General features: G+C 41.4%; 1 protein-coding gene across 1 annotated transcript in view; it reads left to right on the forward strand.

Moving 5' to 3' along the window:
• Positions 1–16,784, forward strand: part of svep1 (sushi, von Willebrand factor type A, EGF and pentraxin domain containing 1) — a 232,298-nt gene that overhangs the window by 35,566 nt on the left and 179,948 nt on the right. Inside the window, exon 3 of the mRNA XM_060841756.1 lies at positions 1,369–1,545. Within this exon, the coding sequence (XP_060697739.1) occupies positions 1,369–1,545 (177 nt within the window). The remainder of the gene's footprint in view (positions 1–1,368; positions 1,546–16,784) is intronic.

The raw sequence follows: 16,784 nt of genomic DNA on the forward strand, positions 1-16,784 counted from the left end.
GTCTCTCTCCTTCTCTCTGTTTACTGGTTGAATATTTCCAAGTGAATTATTTACTTTCTTTTGCAATAAGACATTTAGATCCTTTGTAGATTCTCCCATTCTCTTCTAACAAGGAAAGCCTCTGACTACTACTTGCACATGCATTCCATTCAGACAATGATTATTTTGTATCTACAGTGCAGATTTATCTATCATTTGGTTTTGTAATTTCACTAAATTGTAAGCTGCACAAGGCCCGACTGCAAATAGAAACTCTCCCAGCAAACACAGAAATGAATTCAAACTGAGAGATATTATAAACTCCACCCAAGGTGGCACAGGCAATCCTTAAACTGACCATTGCATTAATTACCGGAAAAGCTCAGCAGGTCTGCCAGAACCTGTGGAGAGACATCAGAGTTAACGTTTCGGTCCAGTGACCCTTCCTCAGAACTTTTGTTTCTGATTTCAAGGACTCATAGTTGTTTTGTTTTTCTTGAAGTTAATTACACCTTATTTCCAATTTTTTTGAGCTGATGAAGTAAATGGGTTACATAGTGCCTGGAATGAGGGCACATGGATCTCATCGGCTATGACATCCTTAATTGGGGCTGTTAACCCGGGCCAATCAAGGAGCCCTGGCTGACAGATATAAACAGGAGAGCCAGAGAGACTCCTCACTCTAGGGACTGGCTCTGACGTGGCTGGTCAGAGTTCATGTACAGTGAACATGTAAATAAAGGGTGACTTAATGATGGAATACTGGCCTCTGTGCATTTATTTCAGGTTGTAACAGGATCTCACTATTTACTGAATGCTTTTAAACTAATTTAACTCTAAGACCCAAGCAAAAGAATCTCCCTGGACTGAGTGTAGACATCACGTCTGTGAGTCTCCAACTAAATCTTCTATTCTGAACTTCTGAACCTTAACTTAAATGTTATATTCCTGAAAATAAAAGGTATATAATAAAATACATGAAACATGAACTAAGTATTCATAACAACAAAACTTCAATCACTATAAAGAGCAAGGCCCCGTTTTCCTTTCACCAAGGACGGCTGGCAATGCCTCCTTTGACAGTACAGTCCTCCCGCAGTTTTGCATTCAGAATATCATCCGAGATTTGGTGCTCAAGTCTCTGATTGAGATCCATAACAGCCCTTGACTCAGAGGTGAGTGTACCAGCTGCTGAGTCAATGTGAGAGAATGGTACATTTTGCACTGCACTGCTCCCCAGATTAAATCACCCTTTCAAGGTCAGCCACAACGGTCATGAAATGCACTACAGAAAATTCTTTTTGTGGAAATTTAAATCACTGGAACAAATGATTGCGCTGTCAATCTGACTCCACCAAGTTGTGAAAAAGATGTGTTTCTCCTTTATAGATCTTCCCTCTGGTGACTACATCCAGGAAGACCGAGCCCGTTGTTCATTCCTCTGTGAACTGGGCCAGAACTGCTGTGATGAAATGGCAAGCTGCAAGTGTGGTACCAACACTGGTCAATATGAGTGCATCTGCGAGAAAGGCTACTATGGCAAGGGACTACAGCATGAGTGCACAGGTAGGAGGTTCTGTATCCTCATGGCTCCTAATCCTTTCCATTGATTTGGGAAGCCAGGGCAGAATTTACATGCTGTATGTAAAGCTTTTTTAATGGCATTGGGAATAATCACTTCAGCATATAAATAATGATTTGGAGATGCTGGTGTTGGACTGGGGTGTACAATGTTAAAAATCACACAACATCAGGTTATAGTCCAACAGGTTTAATTGGAAGCACACTAGATTTCGGAGCATCGCTCCTTCATCAAATGATAGCTAGTGTGCTTCCAATTAAACCTGTTGGACTATAAACTGGTGTTGTGTGATTTTTAACAGCATATAAATAAGATAGTTATTCCTTGGAAAATCAACTGAGGTTTAAATGTACACAGATCTGAAGTAATAAAAACTCAAGTCAATGAAGGGATACACCCAGGGCATGCAACAATTAATATTTGGATGTGAAGATTGGAGAAGAAAAAATGTAAAATTCTGCACACTGGAAAAGCAGTAAATCATTGGATTCGATCTTTTTACTATCTTGGTGAATACTGTGAAATTGTAATGGTCATGTTAAGTTCTCTGATGATCTTTTGATGTGAACTGGGAGAGTGTGAGGACTGCAGATGCTGGAGCTCAGAGCCGACGATGAAGAGCTTATGCTCGAAATGTCGACTCTCCTGCTCCTCAGATGCTGCCTGACCAGTTGTCCTTTCCCAGCACCATACTCTTCATCTTTTGATATGAACCATTGAGTCTTATGAATCTCAACTAATCTTATGTAAATCTGATTGAGCGGCATATTTTAACAGTTTTTGCATTTCTTAGCTAATTACTACGAATGTGTTTCTCTGTTCCCAGGAGAACAACTCCAACCTATCCAATCATTCCTCATAGTGGAATTTTTCCAGTTCTAGCAACATCATCCTAAATCTTTGTTTCACCCTGTACAGTGCAGTCACATGTTCCATAATGAGATGACCAGAACTACACATTACTCAAGCCGTAACCTAACTAACGATATATACGTTTCTGGCATAGCCTCCTGCTCTTGAACTCTGTAACTCAACTAATGAAGCAAGGAATCCATATGTCTTTTAGACAACCTACTGACCTATCCTGCTCTCTTCAGGGATCAATGAACATTTATTCCAAGGCACCTCATTTATTCTATGCCTCTCAATATTCTCCCATCCATCACTAATTCCTTTGCCTTATTTGATCTCAAAAAATGCATCATCTCACACTTTTCCAAGTTGCCAGATGTTTTTTGTTCAGTGTTGAATTTAGAAATTAGGGTAATAATGGGACTGTGTAGAAAATTGCAAACTTTAAAAGCTGGATTAGGGATGGGGAGCTTTTTGCTTGGGCTTGATGGGTAGATTTCAATGCAGTTTTGAGCCATTACACTTTTAATTATTTATTCATGGGCTTTGCACATTGACAGAATGAATATTTAATGCCTTTCGCTAATTAACATTGAGAAGGTAATGGTTAGCATCTTCTTGAACATAATGGAATGACTTGCTAGACTATTTCAGAAGGCAGTTGGGAGCCAATCATATTTCTATCCATCTGGAATCACATCCACATCCGTAGGCAGATTTGCTTCCCTACAGGACATTATTGAATCAGATGGTGAACCACTTTGATAAACTCCTCAATGGGGGCCATGCAGCCAATTTTTAAGATATTTGCAAACTTCTTGATCATGCTGCTGACACTTCATTCCAAGTTGTTAATATATACCACAAAAAACACAGGGAATCTATACTGAGCTTTGCAGAACCATACTAGGTAACCCAGTCACAAAAAAAAATTCACAATTACCCTGTGTGGTCTGCTAGTGACCCATTTTTGTATCCAACTACCTACATTCTCCTGGATCCCATGAGTTTTCTTTTAACCATGTGGAACCTTGCAAAGACTTGCTAAAATCCAAATAGGCCACATCAACTGCACTGTCCTTATCAATCCTTTTTTGTTTCTTCCACAACAAAGTCAATTAAGTTCATCAGGTACTATTTTCCTTTAACAAATCCATGCTGACTATTCTTGATTGATCCACATCTTCATAAATACCAGTTTATTGAGTCTCTCGGAATTGATTCCAATATAGACTAACCGGCCTGCAATTACTTGCTTTGTCCTTCACTTCCTTCCAAAAATAAAACATTTGTAGCCCTCCAATCCACAGGCACCATACCTGTATGCAGTGAGGATCAGAAAATTGTGGTCAGTCCTTTTGCTATTCCCTTGCTGGTTTCTTCTTTCATCTAGCCCTGAGAATGTATGCACTTTCTATGATGCTAATCCCACTAATGCTTCTCTGTACCTTTGTGGAACACATCCAGTGCTTCACTTTCCTCCCTCAACTGCAATGCCTGCATTCCCCCTCCCCCTGCCCCTCACCCTTTGTGAATACTTACACCAAGTCTTCATTAACAACCATACCAATATTTTCATTCTCTACACATTTGGTCTTTTATGTACTATAGTTACCCTAAAAGTACTGATAAAACATTTTTTGGATCCACCTTGATTTGACTTGCCAATGTTCTTCTGTGTCCTCTCTTTGTTTTCCTAATTTTCTTTTTGATTTCGCCCTCTATTTTCTTTACCCATCTCAACATTCTGTTGTGTTGAGTTTTTGATGTGATTTGTCTTTTCCTGCTTTATCTTACTCTGTAAGCTCCTTGACGTCAGGTTGCTCTGGTCTGACAATCTCATTCTTTATCTTGGGGGAGCATGTTTATTCTGAACCCTTTGAATCTCTCCTTTGATATCTCCCACTGCTCTGATACTGATTTACCTTCAGTAGCTGGTCCCAACCCATTTCTGCCAAATTACTCCTCAGCTTCATAAAATTGGCTTTTTCCTAATTTAGAGATTTAGGCTATGTTTGTGTAATCATGCTGTCACATTTCTGTTTGTACCCATATCTCGTCCACTTTATTTGCTACTCACTGAAGTAGATGTCCTTGAACACTGCAAAATACTTTCTCTAAGCTTTGTTTCCCTTGCCTTCCTGACTCATTCAGTAATTTTCTGCCTTCCACTTTAATTTTTGCTTTTGTCCCATCAAATCGACACATGGGTCCCCTGCCCAACATATTGAAGCTCTCCCTGCTGCGCTGTAAGGAACTCAGAGAGTCGTAGAATCATAGATACGTACAGCATGGAAACAGACCCTTTGATCCAATTTGTCCATGCCGACCAGATATCCTAACCTAATCCAGTCCCATTTTCCAGCATTTGGCCCATATCCCTCTCAACCCTTCCTATTCATATACCCATGCAGATGTCTTTTAAATGCTGTAGTTGTACCAACCTCCACCACTTCCTCTGGCAGCTCATTCCAGCCCTGTTCAGATACAATCCACCCAACCTGTTACAGATCCCATCTTCCCCAGAGCTGGCCCCAATTTACCCAGGGACTAAAGCCATCACTTGCTGCACCAATGTCCCAGCCATACGTTCGTCTGCCTTGTCCAGCTATTCCCACACTCACATGCACGCTGGACTGGATGGCTAATTTTGAAATCCTGCTTGTTAATTTTCGACCCAGCGCTGTAAATTCTGATTGCAAGGCCACATCCCTCTTCTATCCATGTTGTTTGCTCCAATGAGGAGCTGGCTGTTCACCCTGCCTCCACTGCAGCTGCTCAGTAGCATCCTTGACCTGGCATCACACTATCCCCGAATCCAGTCTGAGGCCACAGAAACATCTATCTGCTCCACTAACTGTCAAAGCACATGTCACTATGGCCCTTGCAGTCTTTCTTTTAACTTCCTGCTCTGTTGTGTATCCCACGGTAACATTGACTTCGCACTGGTTGCATTCCTCAGAGAAACCATTATCTCATCAGCTTACTGGTTGGTGAATAGGATGCACATAGATGACACTTGCACTAACTGACTGTCCCTCTTTAACTGCCTAGTGGTCACCCATTCCCTCTGCCCCTGCAAAAGCCTAAATTACAGTCACCACATCTATAACTGGGTTTCCTATGTAGCCCTCAGTCTTAATGACAGAATGCAGTGATGGCAGATGCTGTTGAAATTCTGAAACTTGGAGCTGAAGCTGCTGTATCTGATGGCACTTCCTGCACAAATTGTCACTCAAGACACATGAAGTGTTTTGGAGTTTCCAACTTGCATACAACAAGCATTCTTGAGGTTGAACCACCCTAACATTCCTTTATTTATCCATTAACCTTGCTATGGCTAAAAGAAACAATACTTATTCCTTGTACTGATACACACTACTAAATATATAACAGTAAAAGTAAAGCCACCGGACCATACCACTGCTCTCATTCGAGAGAGAAAGAGAGAGCTGGCTGCTGGTTGTTAAACCTGAGGATCACCTCACTACAGCTGAGGAGAGAGGTTGAGAAAGAGAGTCCTTCATTGTAACCTCAAACCGGTGATGGGAATTGAACGCACGCTGTTGACATCACTCTGCATTGTAAACCAGCCTTTCAGCCAACTGAGCAAATCACGTTGGTGTAGTCTCCTGACCATGTACCTCTTACTGACTGCATGGTTTTACAAGGCTAGTTAACTCACTTGAAGATTGTTTCCTCATTTCCCCTGCCCCACCTTATCCCAGATCCAACCTTCAAACTCGGCATTGCCCTCTAGAACTGTCCTACCTGTCCATCTTGGTTCCCACCTATCCGCTCCACCCTCCTCTCCAACCAATCAGCTTCACCCCACCTTCATCTACCTGACACATTCCCAGCTACCTTCCCCCCAGCCCCATCCCCCTCCCAATTATCTCTCAGGCCCCTTGGGCCACCCTTCATTCCTGATTAAGAGCTTATGCTTGAAATGTCCACACTCCTGCTTCTTGGATGCTGCCTGACCAGCTGTGCTTTTCCAAACCGCACTCTTTGAGTTCCACATCAGAGTCTTAGAGACAAAGCATGGAAACAGACCCTTCGGCCCAACTTGTCCATCCCGACCAGATATCCCATTCCAATCTAGTCCCACCTGCCAGCACCCGGCCTATATCCCTCCAAACCCTTTCTATTCATATACCCATCCAAATGCCTCTTAAATGTTGCAATTATACCAGCCTCCACCACTTCCTCTGGCAGCTCATTCCATACATGTACCACCCTCTGCATGAAAACATGGCCCCTTAGGTCTCTTTTATTTCTTTCCCCTCTCACCCTAAACCTATGCCCTCTAGTTCTGAACTCCCCAACCCCAGGGAAAAGACTTTGTCTATTTATCCTATCCATGCCCCTCATAATTTTGTAAACCTCTATAAGGTCACCCCTCAACCTCCGACGCTCCAGGGAAATCAGCCCCTGCCTGTTCAACCTCTCCCTACAGCTCAAATCCTCCAACCCTGACAGCATCCTTGTAAATCTTTTCTGAACCCTTTCAAGTTTCACAACATCTTTCCGATAGAAAGGAAACTAGAACTGCATGCAATATCCCAACAGTGGCCTAACCAATTTCCTGTACAACCACAACATGATCTCCCAACTCCTGTACTCAATACTCTGACCAATAAAGGAAAGCATACCAAACGCCTTCTTCACTATCCTATTTACCTGCGACTCTACTTTCAAGGAGCTATGAACCTGCACTCCAAGGTCTCTTTGTTCAGCAACACTCCCTAGAACCTTACCATGAAGTGTATAAGTCCTGCTAAGATTTGCTTTCCCAAAATGCAGCAACTTGTATTTATCTGAATTAAATTCCATCTGCCACTTCTCAGCCCTCTGGCCCATCTGGTCCAGATCCTGTTGTAATCTGAGGTAACCTTCTTCACTGTCCACTACACCTCCAATTTTGGTGTCATCAGCAAACTTACAGACTATACCTCTTATGCTCGCATCCAAATCATTTATATAAATGGTGAAAAGTGGTGGACCCAGCACTGATACTTGTGGCGCTCCACCTGTCACAGGCCTCCAGTCTGAAAAACAACCCTCCACCATCACCTTCTGTCTTCTATCTTTGAGCCAGTTCGTATCTAAATGGCTAGTTCTCCCAGTATTCTGTGAGATCTAACCTTGCTCACCAGTCTCCCATGGGGAAGCTTGTCAAACGCCTTATTGAAGTCCATATAGATCACATCTACTGCTCTGCCCTCATCACCCCTCTTTGTTACTTCTTCAAAAACTCAATCAAGTTTGTGAGACATGATTTCTCATGCACAAAGCCATGTTGACTATCCCTAATCAGTCCTTACCTTTCCAAATACATGTACATCCTGTCCCTCAGGATTCCCTCAAACAACTTGCCCACCATTGAGGTCAGGCTCACCTGTCTATAGTTCCCTGGCTTGTCTTTACCGCCCTTCTTAAACAGTGGCACCATGTTCCCAACCTCCTGTCTTCCGGCACCTCATCTGTGACTATCAATGATACAAATATGTCAGTAAGAGGTCCAGCAATCACTTCCCTAGCTTCACACAGAGTTCTAGGGTACACCTGATCAGGTCCTGGGGATTTATCCACTTTTACGTGTTTCAAGACATCCAGTACTTCCTCTTCTGTAATATGGACATTTTTCATGTCACCATCTATTTCCCTAAATTCTATATCTTCCATATCCTTTTCCACAGTAAATACTGATGCAAAATACACTTTTAATATCTCCCCCATTTTCTGCGGCTCAGCACAAATGCCACCTTGCTGATCCTTGAGGGGCCCAAATTCCTCTTCATCTAAACCCTTAACACTATGGCAGTCCCAGTCTATGTTTAGAATGTTAAATTCCCCCACCATAACCACCCAATTATTCTAACAGATAACTGAGATTTCCTTACAAATTTATTTCTCAATTTTCCTCTGACTATTAAGGGCTCTATAATGCAATCCCAATAAGGTGATCATCCCTTCCCTATTTCTCAATTCCAGCCAAATAACTTTCCTGGATGTATTTCCCGGAATATCCTCCCTCAGTACCGCTGATATCCTTTATCAAAAACGGCATTCCCCCTCCACTCTTGCCTCCCTTCCTATCCTTCCTGTAGCATTTGTATCCTAGAACATTAAGCTGCCAGTCCTGTCAATCCCTGAGCCATGTTTACGTAATTGCTATGATGTCCCAGTCCCATGTTTCTAACCATGCACACACACAGATGCAGACACACACAGACACACACCCTGACACACACACGCACACACACAGACACACACGGACACACACACAGACACACCTCACTCATATCTATAGGTAAACTCAAAAATTACTTATTACATCTTGCCACATAAATCAACTTCCAAATTCCACACTTAGCTTCACTTCTGACTCGAAGCTTCTTACTGAGCATACAATTTGAAAAGGAGTTTGGCCAGGACTAATCCATCAACAAGCATAAAAACAATGGTCTGGTCAATGTCACATTACTGATTGAGCAAGCTCATTGTACATTAATTGACTGCCAAGTTTCCTACATTATAATAATGACTGTAATTCAAAAAATTACTCAGTGGCTGTAAAGCACTTGAAGACATCCTATGGCTGTGAAAAGTGCTACGTCAGTGCAGGTCTTTCACTTCTGATTGATACATATTAAAGAGGGAATGTTTTCTGTACATGTGCAGTTGATAGAATCAGTTATTGAGGGATTAAAGCATGGTTTATTTATTGCATATAGACTTCAGACAGTTACCTAAATACTGTGCTGTCTGTTCAGAGAAGACAGATGCTAAACATGGTCAAATAAATTGAAATTTTGAAAGAGTTTTTTGTAATTCAATGTCTCCAGATGTGATCAAAACCTGAACAATTCACCAGACAATTCATTTGAGTTTGGCTGCTGCTATGGATAGGTGATTCGTTAAGAATGATAGCAAAACATTATTAATAGCATACTTAAATTATAATTTGAAACCTCAACTTTACACTTTGATTATTAACGAGATAACAATGCTTTATGTAAAACTGGGAGCACAGTTTGAACTCCAGTGATTTTTAAGGGCATTCCAATTATTTGTGGGGAGTAAATGATACTGCGGAGATGTCATGATATAAACCAGGCATCTCTCTGTTTGCTTGGTTTGGTCTGGCTCTTTTCAAAATATAAATTTCTCCAATCCCTAAATAGCAAAAAAAAACCCATGAACAAAACAGTCACTGTGAAAACATTTCGCTGACAAAGCAACTGGTAAGGTGGAATGTGACTTGTGGCAAATATATGTTGGGTCTTCAAACAACTGTCATGATGATGGTGTGGCCACCCTGGGCTATATGGAAACTGGAGGAAAATCAAGAATTCCTAGTGAAGCTGTTTCAAAATTATTCTCAACCTAGTGCCTGCTAGTCCTTCTGAAAATGCCTTACTGTAAAGATTCATTGCAATTGGAACAACTCAGAGTTCCATTTCCATTTCCATTCGTGAAAGTACATTCATTGCCAGTGGCTTTTCTGTCTCTGGCTCCTTTCGACTCAAGATTGTTTTTCCTTGTTTAACATGATAGAAACTCCATTCATTCCAGACTTTCTGATGGATGCCTGACCTCTAGACACCTGTATTGCCCAACCCACTGCACGCATTCTTATTGACCCCATGCCCTCATTCCAACAGCAATATGGCTCAGAACAGATGGGTCAGTGTTTCAACTCAGCTCTGGCTATTGCTTTTATCCTTATATGACGTTATGGAATCTGAGCACTACAATGACCACTTCCAACATCTAACTCTGTCCTACCCCATTTTCAAACCTGCACGCTATTCCAGCAGTATAATCAGGCAGGAATCTGGAAGATCAACGCCAACTGTATTATAGTTACAGATGAAAGTTTTGCATCTCATCGATCTGCAGAGTTCAACTTAAGATGTGGTTTGAGGTCACATCTTGAATTGGCTCCATTCACCTCAAGTAGCTTTGATTCAAAGACATCAACATCCACCAGCAGTGAACATCCAGATTAGGATTGCAAAGAGTGAAGATGTGAATATTTTAATAGTTAATGGACCCTGTTGGTGCCTTTAAAATGAGGTGAATTCTCTGTGGATCAATAACGATTGGGCATTAACCATTCCACATTTTTCTGTTGGTGTGTACAGTATATGTTTCACTAATCCACTGACTTGGACTTTCACTGCTACAACTTGCCATTGTAGTATTTAACTGGAATCCAGCACTCAATGAAAGATCTGGCAGTCTTCTTTTAGGGATAACACTTGGAAGCTATAAATCTTTAGGTATGTATCACTAAATCATTTTTGACATGCAAGCATTTCTGCTGTTTATTGTTTTCAGCTGTCTTGTCCATTTGCCACTTCCATCCTGCAGTAGTAGACAGACTCAGGGGGTTGTGTGGCCTTGTCCTGTTCTGATGAATCAAAAGCCTGCAGGCTCACTGAAGCCAGCCATCACAGTTCTCAGGACAGACTTCAAAAATAAACATGACTTTTAAAAGGATTGCATTTCTGTGAATTTTGGCAATACCCAGAAACATGCAACTTAAGACTAAATTATGTATATTAGAAGACCTTCAATCTGACAGATGAATGACACTAACTTCCGCCTTTAATCTTCTCAAACCTTCCAGGGCACCTGTCCAGGAACCAGGTTATCAGAAAATAGTTTTCCTCTAAGCCACTGAAGAATACCAAAAATTTGTTCAAATGAGATTTTCAGGAGTGCATGACTGTACAGGAAAGATCATGTAGAGAGGAGACCGGGATTAGGGAATGGAATTCCAGAGCTTGGAGGCCAGGCAGCTGAAGGGCTGGACACCAGGAGGGATATGATAAAAATGTGGGATACTCTAAAGGTTAGAACTTGATGCACAGATCCCAGAAGGCTGTGGGGCTGCCCAGAAACTGGGCAGAAAAGGATGAGCAGTGAGGCCCTGGAGAGATTTGAAAGGAAGGATGAGAATTTAATAATTGCTGCTTTGCCAGAAAAGGAGTCATTATATCTCACCTGCTCATGATTTATGAGTTTGGAAACAGGATTTCAAACATCAGTCTTCACTTAACTAGAATGTATCCTTCTTACAATATTCATGTAATAGAGAAAACGCTTGAATTTATTTTTGAGTTTGCAGCAGGACACTGAGAAAATCTCTGTGCAGTCAGAGTTAAAAAACACACAACACCAGGTTATGGACCAACAGGTTTATTTGGAAGCACTAGCTTTCAGAGCACTGCTCCTTCATCAGGTGATTGTGGAGGTTAAGATCATGCTCACAGAATTTATAGCCAAAGGAGTCCAGAGTCATGGAGGTGTGATACAGTAAACAATCTTAGATTAAAAGTTTTATCTTTTGTAATGGGATATGCTGGTTACTGTTCTTTGATATGTAAATCCCAGAACTACTTTTAAATTACATTAAATTACAGTGTGAAGTCTGTCTGTTACATCAGACTGACAAACCCTATACATAGTTTTACAGAGTTTTATATGGATTCATGAACAACGTAAAATTTAATTCTGCAAAAACAAATTCACTCCATAAGGTTATATGTGTGCACATATAGGAGTGACAGATTGAGTGTGCATGTAGGTATGTGTGTGTGAGTGTGAGTGCTAGTGATAGGGTGTGTGTGTTTATATGTTTGTGAGCATGCTAGGGTAAGTGTGAAAGGATGCCTAACACTCTCTCAAACCCTTGCATAACACCATTACACATGGGGATACCTCCCACCATGTACACGGCGAGTACTCATGTGACTCAGCCAATGTGGTCTGTCTCATGCGCTGCAGGCAAGGATGTCCTGAGGCATGGTACATTGGTGAGACCAAGCAGATGCTACAACAACGATGAATGGATACTGCACAACAATCACCAGGCAGGAGTGTTCCCTCTCAGTCGGAGAACATTTCAGCGACCTGGGACATTCGACCTCGGACATTCGACCTCAGACCTTCGGGTGACCATCCTCCAAGGCATACTTCAGGACAGTCAACAATGCAGAATGGCCGAGCAGAGGCTGTTAGCCAAGTTTGGTACCCATGGGGATGGCCTCAACCAGAACTTGGGTTCGTGTCACACTACAGGTGACCCCACTGCACCCACTCTCCCCCCCCGCCCCAAAACACACACACACACACACACACATTCCTACAGACTTACACACATGCAGACTATCCCTCACACACAAGATCTCTGTCATATGCACATACATACATACACACCCCGCGCTCACACCAACACACACACCCTCTCGCACATACTCCATCACACTCATACACACACTTAACCAAGCTTACACACTCTATCATGTGCACTCACACCCACATCCACACTCAATCTGTCGCTCCTACAATAAGCTTATGGGATGAATTTGTTTTTGCAGAATTAAATTTTATTTTGCTCAAAAACTGTATGAATCTATGTAAAACCCTATAAAACTATACAGTGGGTTTGTAAATCTGACGTAGCATTGGGACACAGACAAACTTCACACCTATTGTTTAAAAAGCTGAGCTATCTTGAGAATGTAACTTAAAAGAAGTTCTGGGATTCACATATCAAAGAACAGAAACCAGCATATCCCATTATAAAAGATGAAAATTTCAATCTAAGATTGTTTACTGTATCACATCTCCGTGACACTGGACTCCTTTGGCTATAAATTCTGTGAGCATGCTCTTAACCTCCACAACCACCTGATGAAGGAGCGGCGCTCCAAAACAGTCCAACACCAGCTCCTCCAAGGCTGTGCAGTCAGGCAGAGTCAAACGATAACAAGTAATATAGATAGAAAGGAAAGTGTGACTGCAATGAACTTGGATTTCCAGAAGGCATTTGACAAGATGCCACATCAAAAGTGCCTATCCAAATTTAAAATTGGTAGTGTTGGGAATAATATATTGGCATGGAGAAAGGATTAATCAACTAACAGGAAATTGGGAGTAGTTATAATTTAGTCATCTTGGGTTGGCAAGATATATCAAACAAAATGCCACAGGGAGCAGTGCCAGGAGCTGAAATATTTCCAACTTACAACATTCAGAACTTTCTATTTTTGTTTTGTATATGAAAAAAAATTATAGGCCATTCAGCCCTTCAAGCCTGCTCCACTATTCAATAAGATCTCATTTTAACCGCAACTCTACATTCCTACAGACCCGCTATCATCTCTCATCCACGTGGTATTCAAGAATCTATCTACCTCTGCCTTAAAAATATTTAAAGATTCTGTACCCGCTGCCACTTCAGGAAGGGAACACCAAAAACTCTCAACCCTCTCAAAAGAAAAAAAGACTTCCTCATCTCTACTTTAAATGGGCAATCCCTTACTTTTAAACTATGAACCCAAGTTCTAGATTGTCTCATAAGAGGAAACATCCTTTTGACACCCACCCATTCAAGTCCCCTTAGGATCTTATATGCTTCATAAGAACACAGAAATAGGAACAGGATTAGGTTGTTTGGCCCCATTAGTTTGTCTAATAGTATTTCTTAAGTGATGGTACTTAATTCCTTCCCCATTTTTTTTTATTAATGAGATTTTTGAAGGTCTTACAGAAGATACTTTTTCACTGAAAGATTTGTGCGAATACAGATCTTGCTATTCCATGGAATGGTTGAAGTGATTTGTATAATTCCTTTAAGGGAAAGCTGCACAGCAAATATGAAATAAGTGGTTATGATCAACAACAAAAACAAAAATGGCTGGTCAAGCAGTATCTGTGGAGAGAAAGCAGCATTAACGTTTTGGCTCAACAGACCCTTCCTCAGGACAGTTCTGAGCTTTACCAGCAATTTCTGTTTGTGTTTATGATTTACAGCATCCACCATTCTTTTCTTTTTTTTTTGGTTACATGGTTATGATGATAGATTCAGAATTGGGAAGGTGGGAGAATGGACAAACACTGGCATGGTCTAGATGGGCTGAGTGGTCTGTTTCTGTAGCTTATGTCCTCTGTAGTCCTATATGCTATAATTTTAATTTGAAGTAGCACTAGATATTAACATTTCATATACCCATAACAATTATTTGCTTCACTTAAATCACCACAGACATTTCCTTTCTAAGTTTCCTCAGTGTCTTTCTCATTAGGGTATTGAGGGAGTTAGGTAGAGTGGAAAAGCAGAGTTGGAGCAAAAGGTCAGTCATCATATTATGAACAGTGGAGCAGGTTTGATGAACAAACTGGCCTACCCTTGCTCCTATATTTTACATTTTGACTTAGGCTATTAGATTCATGGACTAACATCACAAGCAATTTCTATAATGCCATCAATACTTGAATATCTGACAATTAACTTGGCAGCAGAGTGTGATAGAATTGAGGTCTCATACGAATGGTTTAATATAAGGGTTCTGCCTTCTCTGTTTTATTTTCTGCACCACAAGAGAGAGCTGTCAAAATGGAACTTTGGCTCCACATTTCTGAAAGAGCTCATTTGGAATCTCCGCTCAGAAATAAAGAACTCTCTGGTTTCAAAGAAAAGAAGGGATTCTCTGATTTAAATGGAGACATTTGGAGTCTCCAAGTGCAGATGAATTGCCCAGTGGAATTATCAATTTCCCATGCAATTCCTTCATAGTCGGCTTTAAAGAGTATTCCTCATGGTCCCCTGTTGCACCTCCCATCTAATACTAGACTAATGGCTGTTTGACCAATAGAAAATCCAGGCCATAGTTGTATAAGGTAATGACTCGGAAAGGTTTTGTGTCTAAGTTGCATTAAGCTCAACCCAGACTGATGATGCCACATGGAAAGAGACAATCCGGTGTAAGATCCTGCATCATCTCTGACTCCTGATAGTATTTAGCAATTAACTGGTTCATGAGATTACTATCTTATGGAAAATCCAGACCATTGTTTAAAAAGATTGCTGAGTACTACATTCTCATGCAGGTTTCTATTCTCTGAAAACAAATGGAAGATGTTTGAGTCTTCTACCTTCTTTTTGGAGATAGAGAGGACTGCAGATTCTGGAAAGTCAGAGTCGATATAATGTGAAGCTGGAAGAAGCACAACTGATCAAGCAGCATCAGAGGAGCAAGATGGCCATAAGCTGGTGGACCCAATGTAGACCTCACCAGCTTCCAAATATCCCCATGCCCCTACATCATCCCAGATCCAGCCCTCCCTCTCCACTCCACCCCCTTGACCTGACCTACCTGTCCATCTCCTTTCCCACCTATCCACTCCACCCTTCCCATTGACCAATCTTAATCAGCTCCTACCTGCATCCATCTATCGCCATCACACCTACCTTTCTACCAGCCCCACCCCGCTCCCTCTATTTATTTCTCAGCTCCCTTTCCCCTCCCCAGTCCTGATGAAGGGTGCTGCCTGAAATGTTGACTCTCCTGCTCCTCAGATGCGGCTTGAGCTGCTGTGCTTTTTCCAGCTCCACATTTTATTGATTCTGCCTTCTTTACTCCTTGGCATCTCAGCCTTTGGAATGAATTTACCACCCAATTTGCATTTATTCCCGTTACATAAATTGTTACGGTCATTTGAATTTTGTCATTCTTACATTTATCTCCATGGTGAGTTTGGAGAAGATTTGTAGCTCAGGTTGAGGTTCTGGATGTATGTTTGCTCGCTGAGTTGGAAGGTTCATTTTCAGATGTTTCGTCACCACACTAGGTAACATCTTCAGTGACCCTCTGGTGAAGCGCTGGTGTTATGGACATAAATAGAAAGTGGGCCATAACATGTCCATCAAGACATTGATGCACAGCTGGATCATATTGCTCGGCTATGAAGAAATACACAGAATCTGTGATGAAGCTGTATTTCTCCTCTATTGGGGATGTACATTTCTAAAAATATTATTTTCCTCACTGGAATATGTTAGAGGATTTTGCAAGGTGATACCGTAGGAGCTTTGGTGAGTTGCTGCAGTGTATCTTGTATATTATGATGTGGATGTGCCAGTGTTGGACCACGGTGGGCAAAGTTAAAAGTCACACAACATGGACTATAAACTGGTGTTGTGTGATTTTTTAGCTTTGTAGATAATGCACATTGCTACCATCATGCATTTGTAAAAGAAGGAGTGAATGTTTAATGTGATGGTAGTGTGTTACGAATCACCTGGAGTCTACGTTATGAAAGCAACATACGTTTTCCATACATGTTGTCGCTTGAACCTATGGATTTCCATCACATGACAGATCACGAATCTCTCCTGCTCAAAATGCTTGCTATTGGTTTGTATTAAAGCAATTTGCAGGTTGATACTCAACTCATAATGGCCTCATTCCTTGGCCTCCAGGCTGGGTCATGAACCTGGAGCTTATGGGTCAAAGTCAAGCATAGTAGCCATTCAAAGCCCTCCCATTTAAGGTGATAGATAAATGTTAAT

Source organism: Hemiscyllium ocellatum, chromosome 2 (assembly GCF_020745735.1).
Source record: "Hemiscyllium ocellatum isolate sHemOce1 chromosome 2, sHemOce1.pat.X.cur, whole genome shotgun sequence".
NCBI classification, from domain to species: Eukaryota; Metazoa; Chordata; class Chondrichthyes; order Orectolobiformes; family Hemiscylliidae; genus Hemiscyllium; species Hemiscyllium ocellatum.